We start from the raw sequence: 10,861 nt of genomic DNA, 5'->3' as shown, positions 1-10,861 counted from the left end.
GGGCATCTGCCACTTATTTTCCATTCTTAAGCTCTCAGGAGGGATGTCTTTTTAGTTTATCAGAATCCATAGGGAAAGCTCATCTTTCTTGGAGTAGGTCTTCAAATAAGGGTTCAAGCCCTGGGTCTTCCCTCACTACAATAATAAACATACCTGCTCTACCCTCCTCACAAAGCTGTTATGGTGAGCATGAAAAGAAGAGTCGGTGTGGGGAAGAACTATTAACCCCTATACAGATACCGTGTTGCTTTCCGTTCAAGGATCCACCATGAGACTGTGGATAAAGCACTTTCCGGGCAGTGAAATCTGGCTTAAGAGAATCATTGTACTTTTATTCTGCTCCTGGGACCGGCAAGGGCAGTTAAGAGGGACACAGGGATCCCTAGCCCTAAAACTGTCGTCTGATACAGAGGCAGATAAATCATTACTGGGGTTGGCAGCGTTGGGGGGAGAGGGGGAAATGTGTATGAAAACCTGGGCTCCCAGAGCAAACTTTGCAACGCGCCCCTCCCCACTTCACCGCCCCAATCTCCACACAAGTCCCGGCAGGGGCTTCTTGGGCGGAGGCCACGCCGACCAATAGGAACCCACTGTATTCTTACAGGTTACGAAGCAGGTGGAGAAACTGAGCAGAAACAATTAGCTAAGCCGGGCTCAGCCTTTACCGCGGTGCCACGCGCTCCTAACAGGCCTGGAGGGTAATGTCGGGGCTCAATTTCCTAACGCTCCCCTCCCCATCCCCGTGTCACCTCCACCAGCAGCGGCGTCCAGCCTCCTCCCGCCCGAACGTGCTCGAGGGACGGGCAGCCGTCCTTTATTGTCTGGGGAGCACCTGGCAGGTGGCGGGCCCGTGCCCTAACGTGCGCGTGGTGCCCAGCTTCACAAAGCGAGCGGGCAGCACCTCTTTGGTCCGGGAACGGCCTCGGGCGGGCCGACCACATCCCAGGGGTGGAGAGGTGGAGAGAGAAAGGGGCTCCGGGGTCAAGAGCTGGGAGCTAGGGCGCGCGCGCGCCCTCCTCCTCCCCGCGGGCACAGCCCCCCGGCATTAACACGTCGAAAGAGCAGGGGCCAGACGCCGCCGGGAAGGAGCGAGACCCGGGCGGGCGCGAGGGAGGGGAGGCGAGGAGGGGCGTGGCCGGCGCGCAGAGGGAGGGCGCTGGGAGGAGGGGCTGCTGCTCGGCGCTCACGGCTCTGGGGGCTCGGCTTTGCCGCGCTCGCTGCACTTGGGCGAGAGCTGGAACGTGGACCAGAGCTCGGATCCCAGCGCAGCCACCGCGATGAGAGGCGCTCGCGGCGCCTGGGATTTTCTCTGCGTTCTGCTCTTCCTGCTCCACGTCCAGACAGGTGGGTCACCGCGGCTGGCACCCCGACCGTGCGACTCCTCGGCGAAGCCTGTGCCCGGGAGGGTGGTACACGCCGGAGTGCATCCGGAGAGAGGACTGCGGGCCCTCAGTGCCTGTGCGTTCCAGTCTCCGGGGGAGACTCCAGGTGTCCCTCGGACTCTCCTGCGCCTTGCCTCGCTCACCTGCGCGAGGAGACCCCAGCTGCTAGTGGTGGGGACGCGAAGCCGGGGTTCCTCGGGAATGGGGACAGCGAGGGGAGGTTAGGCGTGAGCGAGGTTGCAGGCTGCGTGCGAGTTTGGGGTGGCTTTTGTGCCGAGGTTGCGCGGGGGGCGGAGGCGAGGGGCTCAGGGGTTCCCACCGAGCGCCTTCTCTCGCTGTGCGAGGCGCGGCCGCAGCTTCCTTTTGTTAAAAGTTGCGTGTGTGTGACCGGTGCCCAGGAGGACCTGCCTGCAGGTTCTCCGCCGCGCGGAGGGCAAAGTTAGAGAGCCCTTTCTCTCCTCTGCGGCTGCTGCCTTCCAACCGCAGGCGCTCTTTGTGCCCAGAGCTGGGGACCGACCCGCTGCCGCCTCTGCTCACGGCGCCACCCGTGGAGACGAATCGAAGCCTGCGGATTTCCCCGCCTCCGGGTTAGGGTTTTGCTCTGGGAGTGCGCGGCGTGTGGCTGTGGGGCCGGACTCCCGCGAGCCTGGAGGTGGTGTGTACGGGGACAACTTGGGCAGGGCGTGTGGAAAGCAGCCGCTAGGTTGCAGACTTTTTGCTTTCGTATATCCTGTGCTCGTCCCTTTCGGCCGCGGCGCCGTTTCATTCCTGCCACGCGCCCCGGGGCGGCTGGAGGCTGCGTTTGCCGCCTGCTCCGGGAAGGCAAGGGACAGCGTGCTGGGACTATGCGTGCCCTGATCCCGGCTGCCTAGCACGCCGGCCAGTGTGCCCGGCCTGCCTGGCGGGCTCTGGAAGCCCGTAGTCCCGGTATCTGCGACCTGTATTCGCAGGTCCTGTTTTCTTCGGAAATTTTTGAGATTAGTGACCGCCCGCCTCCCTGTCCCCGGGGAGGGGACATCTATACTTCAGGGCTGCCTGGGGGTGGGGTGGGAGATGGAGTGGAACTTTCTGCAAATCCTACTCAGTTCTTAAAGCTATAACAAAAAACCAGATATATCCGCGCGGGAACTTGGGTCTTAGGTGAAGGATTTGCCGGCTGCTGGAGCCCCTCGGTCAGATTTCTGCCTCTCGTTCCCTTTTTTCCAGGTGTCGCTGGTGCGCGCGAGTGCAGGTCGCCCAGCTCACTCCTGAAGCACTGCTCTCTCCCAGGTCATTTTTAAAACAAACCTTTAAGGTTACCTTGATGGTGTAAGGATAGAAAGTGAGTCTTAGCTGGAATCAAGCGCTTGAAAGGAAGCGGCGCAATGAACGGTTGTGAGACTGTCTACTACTGGTCAGTTTCTCTATAAAGTCTCCAGGCGCAGTCTCCCGCGTCCTGGTCTTGTAACTATTGTGAGGGCTTTCCTGTGGGGGCAGAGAGGCCTTGCATCTGGACCCCTGTGCAGCAGGAGGGGTCAGCAGGGGTCACGAGGGAGTGTTCAGATTCCCTGGAGGATTTGATCACCTAGCTTAAAACAACACATCTGGTCTTTATGTTTTTGTGCCTTGACCTTTTTAATATCAGTTAAGGTATGTGAACTAGACCCCAGTAGGAGACTAGAAAGACCACATCGAATATCTCCCTTTTACAAAATTAAAAGAATCAATGGTTTTCTTCTTCCCAAAAGATTTTTGGCAAAGGGAATTTTAAGTCTGTCTCCTGGGGGGGCAGTGTGGTGTAACGACAAAGCCTTGATCTGTCCCCTGGGTTCTCCTTTTCTCTGCCATTTCTTGGCTGCGTGCCCTTGGGCAGGTTGCTTAAGGCAGGTTGCTTAAATTCTGGGGAACCCAGTGTCCTCCAGAGTACAAGGAGGCATCTGCATCATGAAGGATCCTTTGGGTCCAGAATTTTCCAATGTGCTGAGTGTAGACTCAGCACTCTTTTCAACTATTCCCCTGGTCCCTGTCTGCCACCTTGAAATTCCTCTGCCTCTCCTGCTCACGGGGACCTCATGGAGTATGGGTGCATCTGACCGTCTGCCCCTGGCTGCAGCAAGGAGCTGTGGCTTATGCTTCCCACCCCTCAATTCCCATATATTTCTCTGTATTGCCCTTTGAGGGCTAGGAGGTGCCCACTTTGTCCTAACCGTCATTCTTCTCCCCCACCACCACCCCATTATTACAGCTCCTGTGCCTAACAGGATGAAGCTGCAAGGAATGGTGAATCATACCTTCCCCGCTTCATTCCTGCAGGTGTGAGGCTGGAGTCATTCTCAGCAGCTGGACGCAAGGCAGTCTAAATTATTTTCCTGCTGGAAATATCCCAAATAAATATCCCAGATAATTCATTTATCCCTATTCTGTTTTTTCCCCCACTCATCCCCATATTTTTTCCTCATGACTCTCTAAATCATGTATGCTGTGCATTTATAACATGCTTTCTAATGGGCCTTAAATTTTGTATGACATGTGTGTTATACATAGTTGTTGCTCTTCAGTTGGAAACTGTGTGCCAGGCCTGTTGCTTGGGGCTTTACCTGCTATTTCCGCTAGTCTCAATGAGCCTAGGAAGTAGTATTATTATTACCCCTAACATTTTACAGCTGGAGAAACTGGCTAAGGATAAGCGCCAAGTCATCAGTGGTGAAGCCTGATGAGATTGGCTCTATGTGCCCAGCTCTATAACCATTCACATGATTCACCGGAATCTGTAGTAAGACTCATTCAAAAATATTTAATGAGTTTTTACTATGTGCCAGGGATTGTTGGAAGTTCTGGGAATGCAGAATGGCCAATGTCACTGCCTTCCCAATTTTGGTGAAAAATATTTAGAATTGGGTGTCTTATGAAAGGGGAGTATTTGTGGAGGGAGGATTAATTAAATTTTAGCTTGGAGGAAGGGTTGTAGGCATTTGACCCTGTGGTATGCTGGCCTTAGTTGTTAGCTGTCTCATTCTAGTTAGCGTCCCTCAGAAATGAAGGTAAGCTATTTCTAAAATGATGATGCAAGCCAGTTAAAAATTCATCTCCCACTCCAAAACATAAAAATGGTCTTGTGCATAGGTGTAAAAGAGAACACCCCCAATAATGGCTGATGCCATTGGCTATTTACCCTGGACAGCATGGTGAGAAATAACGACAATATACCATCCAAAGCCATTTTTTCTCCCAAAAGAAATTCTCGTCAGAAATGTGCCAAGTATTGTGCAGGCTTCCCTTGGAGCACATTTATGTACAGATGTTGTTGTGGTGATGAATTGTGCTGCTGTTGTTGACAGCCCTTCGAAGTTACCCTTAGGGTTTTGACTCATTTCCTCAAGTCTCTTCCAGCTGATTAAAGAAGGACACAAGGAAATGAACCTCGGTGTCTCTAGCGGAATTCTCAGAGCTAGACTGCAGTGTGGGGACCCCTTCAAAGTAGTGGTCAAGGCTGTGGCAGCATTTTCTTCAGAATGAATTTAGTTTAAGAGTTGGCAGGCTAGGATGTGGGAAGTGCTTTCTTTTGCTGCATTAATGTGTGGTAACTTTTAAAAGTTGAGATTAAATGACATTTGCAGGAATCCAAATATGCAGATTTCATGTGCAGTTTTGGTAACTTGAATAGATATTGCCACAGCTGTAAGTCCAGAATGAGGAAGGCCTGGGGGTGAGTTAGAGGAGGTAAAAGTTTGCCTGGAGGGCAAATCCAGTGTAAATGTTTGTTGTATATAGAGAGGAATTGAGTTGAGTCAGCTTGGCGCAGCAGCTCTGATTTCTGACATTTTTTGGACATGATCATGTAGCTCATCTTTTGACCTAAGACTCTTAATAAGTAAAGAGCAGTTGTAATCTGATAGCCCGCGGAGACATGTTTTCTTTGGCCTACATGATGCTTTTCAGAAAACATTGAGGCAGTATTAAGCAATCTAGAGATTTTTTAAAATCAAAATCTCTATTTATGTCTCCTCTTTAAGAATTATAGGTCATGGCTCCTGCAGATGAGGCCTGTGCTCTTCAGGTTGCATTAGGCTCTAGGGCCTGCCATCCCTTAGGCATTTCTCACTGGGCAATGGTGAGTGCAGGAATCCAAATATGCCCCTGGAACCAGGCAGATGACAAGTGGGAGGAGCACAGGCCTGCCTACCTTGTGTTGGTCTGATGGCTTCATGACTAACAGCTCGGTGGCCTTAGAGCAAATTGCTTAATCTTTTTGAGCTTTCATTGTCCATCCTAGTTTTGCCACTTATTAGCTCTGTGACTTTTGACAAATTACTTAATCTCTCTGTGCTGGTCAATGTGTTGCTACATGTAAAACTTTTGGAATGGTGCCTCATAGTAGAGGCTCAATATGTGTTAGCCGTAATTATCATCTGTAAAACAGGAATTATTATTGTCCCTAAAATGGGAATAATGCCCCCTCTTTTAAGATGATTGCCCTAAAAATTAGAGATTTTTTTTTTTTTTTTTTTTTTTTTTTTTTTTATTTAAGAAAATGTCTCGCCCTGTTGCCCAGGCTGGAGTGCAATGGCGCAATCTTGACTCACTGTAACCTCCGCCTCCCGGGTTCAAGCGATTCTCTTGCCTCAGCCTCCTGAGTAGCTGGGATTACAGGCACCTGCCACCGTGCTCGGCTAATGTTTGTATTTTTAGTAGAAATGGGGTTTCACCATGTTGGCCAGGCTGGTCTTGAACTCCTGACCTCAGGTGATCTGCCCACCTCTGCCTCCCAAAGTGCTAGGATTACAGGCATGAGCCACTGCACCTGGCCTTACAGATATTTGTAAAGGTTCTTAGCACAGGGTTTGGGATGGGATAGGCACCTAATAAATGAGTGAATGCCTCAGGTATATATAGAACTTGACTACTTCTCTATGATTCTTGAGCATGGGTAGCAGTAAATATGAACTTGACAGTTTTTTTGTTTGTTTTCGAGATTGAGTTTTGCTCTTGTCACCCAGGCTGGAGTGCAATGACGCAATCTCTGCTCACTGCAAACCGCCACCTCCCGGGTTCAAGTGATTCTCCTGCCTCAGCCTCCCTAGTAGCTGGGAGTACAGGCACCCACTACCATGCCTGGCTAATTTTTGTGTTTTTAGTAGAGGCAGGGTTTCACCATTTTGGCCAGGCTGGTCTCGAACTCCTGACCTCAGGTGATCCACCTACCTCGGCCTCTTAAAGTGCTGGGATTACAGGCATGAGCCACCATGCCCAGCCGACAGTTTTTAAAATAAACTTTAATTTTTTTCGTCTTGTTTTATTTAGCTTTTGATAAGAGGAAATCTCTAGTCTTAGAGATTGAATAGATCTTGAACTTTTCTTTCTCTGGGGGGGAAAAGAAACAAACTACACATCTTATAAGATTTCTTCAACACAAACATTTGTGTCTGGTACTTTTCCCATTCATCTTATGTTTTAACTGTCATGCTTACATTTTGGTTATGACACACTTGTTAGACATCTTCCCATGCATACCTTTCTGACAGGTTTTCAACATTTTTGCAAAATTTAAGGTTTAAGCCAAATTATTATTCAGGACATGTGGCATCAGTTAATTTTGAGCTTGGGCTCTGAAATTGACACCCTGGATTTTTATTCCAGTTCTGCCTCTTCCCTGCTGTGTGCTCTGGGACAAGACACTTAACCTCTCCTTAAGCTTCATTTCCTCATCTGTAAAATGGAGATGATGACATAGGGCCCCTGTGAGGATTAAATGAGATTCTGCATGTAATGTGTTTAGCACAGTGCCCCTCATAGAGGAAGTGTGTGGACTCCACTATCGGGCTGATTTTCTTATGTTCCCCTTTCAGCTTTGCCTCTTAGAAAACGTTGAAAATGTGTAAATAGAATATGTAGAGTGTTTTTTTTTTTCCATATTAAGATGAAGTTGTTACATTTAATTAATATACTGCAATTAGTGGTAATGCATATTTATATGCTTGGCCCTTTGTTTAGCTGTATTCTTGGGTTACTTTCCACCAAAAGAGATACAAATTTCTTGATAAAAGTTTAGATGGGGGGAATATCTGCAAGTGGCCATTTTCTCTAGGTGAATAAGTTCATGTAGGCAGTCGAGGAGCTTTTCCTTGACTGCTCTGTCTAGGAGTTCAAGGACCAAGCTGAACTTGGCCATTGCCCCAGGCTAGACACAGTGGTTGGTGTTCAGTAAGTATTAGTTTAACATCTTTTCTATTCTCCAGCACTTATACTAAGTTTTGAACATAATAAATGCTCAGTAAACATTTTGGATTCAGTTTAACAGGCTTATCAATCCCCATGCCTTGGTCCTCCGTTACAGGCTGGGGGTGGAGGAGGGCCAGGGCAAGAGCACAGCCCCTGATTTGAGGTAGAATTTGGTTGTCTTACGTGCAAAGTGCTCTGGGCAGGATTTTCAAGGAGATGAGCTTAAATCTTGATGGGCAGGTAATAGAGATCAGGAATCAGTAAAAACATCCACATAGGAGATAATATTTGAGATTAATTTCTGAACCTTAAAGGAAGAGGGCAGTGTAGTTGTGGCTTCAGCTGGAAAAAACTGCAGTACATGGAGCAAGGCATTAGGATCTTACTTGAGGATTATCAAACCTTTCTTTTGGTATGATGGCTGGAGGTAGGGAATTGGCTGGGAAGGTAAGACTCCTCTTATTAGCCTCAAGGAGCATGGAGGGAATGTGTATTTAGTGCTGAGTTTGGTCTAGGTTATGAAGAAGGCTTTGAAGTCAAGGCTAAGGTGAACTTGACGGAGGAGTGGCCCCCCAGGCTTTGCTTACTAGTCCAGGGCTGCCTATTCCACCATTCTGTCCAGTTAGACACACTCCCCAACCTGTTTCAATAGTCTGACGAGGCCAGAGGCCACGCCCTGCCTTAAAACTTGGACACTCCCTTGCTGTGGGCAACCAAGACTAAGGGAGAGTCTGTTTTTATTATTCATTTATTTATTTATGAGACAGGGTCTTGCTCTGTTGCCAGGCTGGAGTGCAGTGGCACAATCATGGTTCACTGCAGCCTCCACCTCCTGAACTCAAATGACCCTCTCATCTCAGCCTCCTGAGTAGCTGGGACCCCAGGCGTGTGCCACCACATCCGGCTAATTTTTTAAATTTATTTTTTGTAGAGAGTAGTCTCGAACTTCTGAGCTCAAGCGATCCCCCAGCCTCAGCCTCCCAAAATGCTGGGGTTACAGGTGTAAGCCACCACACCTGGCCTGTTTTTTTTTTTTTTTTTTTTTCTTAAATAGTAAAACATACATAATGTGAAATTTACTACCTTAATCATCTTTAAATGTATAGTTCAATAGTGTTAAGTACATTCACATTGTTGAACACTTTCATCTTGCAAAACTGAAATTCTGTACCTATTGAAGAGCAGCTCCCTGCTCCCTCCCCCAGCTTCTGGAAACCACCATTCTACTTTCTATCTCTGAATTTGACTATTCCAGGTACCTCGCAAATGCAGAACCATACTGAATTTGTCTGTTTTTTTTTGACTGGTTTATTTCACATACCGTACCATAACATCCTCAAGGTTCATCCCTGTTGTAGTATAAGTCAGAATTTTCTTCGTTTTTAAGACTGAAAAATATTCCATTGTATGTATAGATCACATTCTGTTTACCTATTCCTCCTTTGATGGACATTTGGGTTGCAAACAATGCTGTAATGAACATTTGCATACAAGTATCTAAGGGAGATTTTTTGTGGAGACTGTTTAGGAGCGTTAAATTCACGGCTACGAGTTATGTGTTGGGGAGCTGGGGAGAAGATGGGCTCTTTAGATTATCTCTGGGTGAAGGGGTATAGGACCTGGGTATTAGGGTGCATGCTTTGGAAAGAAAGTGCCTTTAAGACACAAGAGGAGGATAAAGGTGCAGGTCTTCACTCACTCGGACTATTTATGGGCACCTTCATCAGGCACTGTTGAGACTGAGGGGAAGGAGAACTGGAATTATCATGGGTGTAGGTAACTGAGAGTAATGTTGGTACTATGGAATTAGTGGAAATAAAGCCAAGAGGAGTGGCCTATTTGAGGGAGAGAATATGATGTTGGACTCTGCTGTTTGTTCATTGATTATTTGTGAGCTGCATTTTCTTGAAACTCAGTTTCACAGACACGGAGGGAAGATGTCAGTGAAATTCTTCTTAGGGTCAGGTCTCTGTAAGAAATAAAACTAAACCCCAAAGTCACAGAACATGGCTCTATAATATTATGGTAGCATTGGGGATTATAAAGAATGGTGTGTTAACTGTGAACCAGTCATACGGTGAAAAGTAAGTTTTCATGAAAAGAAGTGTATACTAGGAAGAGAATCCTGGATTCTTCTCTGCATTAGGCCATGTTGAAGGTATGTTTTTTGTTTTTCTCAGAATAAAATGGCCATATTGGGTATAGAGGAGGACATAGAATTGATGAAAGCTTTGGAAAATAGGTCCTTTGAAGGCAACTTAAAGAAATTGGATTTATTAAGCCTGGAGAAGTTAAGGTGAGGGAAGTTTTAGTGAATGACAGTCTTAAAATATTTTTAGTGTGTGAGTGAAGAGCAGAACAAAATGAGAGTCATTTAAATTGCCCCAGAAGGAAATTGAAATTTTTTGTTTGTTTGTTTGTTTGTTTGTTTTTGAGACAGAGTCTCACTCTGTCGCCAGGCTGGAATGCAGTGGTGTGATCTCGGCTCACTGCAGCCTCCACCTCCCGGGTTCAAGTGATTCTCCTGCCTCAGCCTCCCGAGTAGCTGGGACTACAGGCTCACGCCACCATGCCCAGCTAATTTTTGTATTTTTAGTAGAGACAGGGTTTCACCATGTTGGCCAGGATGGTCTCAATCTCTTGACCTTGTGATCCACCCGCCTCGGCCTCCCAAAGTGCTGGGATTACAGGCGTGAGCCACTCCGTCCAGAAATTTTTTTTTTTAATGGGAAAATTCTTTCATTGGAAGAGTTGGCAGAGACTTTATTCGGTTATAGGGCCTTTGCTGGAGCTGTGAGGAAAACCAAGTAATTGTCATTTTGAAATGGTTCTTAGGTCCTCCCCAACTCAGTTGGTTTGATGGCCCTTTAAGGGCCTGCCTGAAATCGTTTGGGAATAATTCAGAAATGGGAAAATAACCAATCGTTTTTCTTTCCTCACTGCCTTGGCTGTGGAGCAGAGTTTCTCATAAATGCTGACTAGATTCTAACATAATCCACTACTATAGTCACAATTTCGGCTATATTGAGAACAGCCAGTAAAGAACCCACAGCCTCAAAATGGGTTATCGATCTGTTAGGTGTGGCGGGATCTAACCACAGAAGAAATTGTACTGTGTGATAGCTTAAACTGAGTGTCAAAATAAGACAAATAAAAGGAAGCTCAAGGTCTACAGAAATCCATGATTAATCACTTAGCCCTACCCTAAGAATCGCTGTGCTGGAACGCAGCACGTAGCCAGAAAGTCTGTAAGGATGAAGGACGGCTCCCAAAGTCCTTTT

The 10,861-nt window shown here is 47.5% G+C and overlaps 1 protein-coding gene across 13 annotated transcripts in view; it reads left to right on the top strand.

Annotated features, from left to right (window-relative positions):
• The first annotated feature begins 631 nt into the window (after window positions 1–631).
• Window positions 632–10,861, top strand: part of KIT (KIT proto-oncogene, receptor tyrosine kinase) — a 90,107-nt gene continuing 79,877 nt past the window's right edge. For 8 of the 13 annotated variants that reach the window (XM_015450467.3, XM_005555275.4, XM_045392612.2 and 5 more), the window contains exon 1: window positions 1,220–1,344. In XM_015450467.3, coding sequence (XP_015305953.1) covers window positions 1,278–1,344 — 67 coding nt within the window. In that variant the 5' untranslated portion in view covers window positions 1,220–1,277. Of the gene's footprint in view, window positions 699–1,219; window positions 1,345–10,861 lie in introns of those variants that run through there. The other 5 variants (XM_074040958.1, XM_074040957.1, XM_074040955.1 and 2 more) reach the window with 1 other exon arrangement.

Source organism: Macaca fascicularis, chromosome 5 (genome assembly GCF_037993035.2).
Source record: "Macaca fascicularis isolate 582-1 chromosome 5, T2T-MFA8v1.1".
Taxonomy (NCBI): domain Eukaryota; kingdom Metazoa; phylum Chordata; class Mammalia; order Primates; family Cercopithecidae; genus Macaca; species Macaca fascicularis.
Note: the sequence above shows the minus strand (reverse complement) of the source record. Positions and strands in the feature narration are given on the sequence as shown.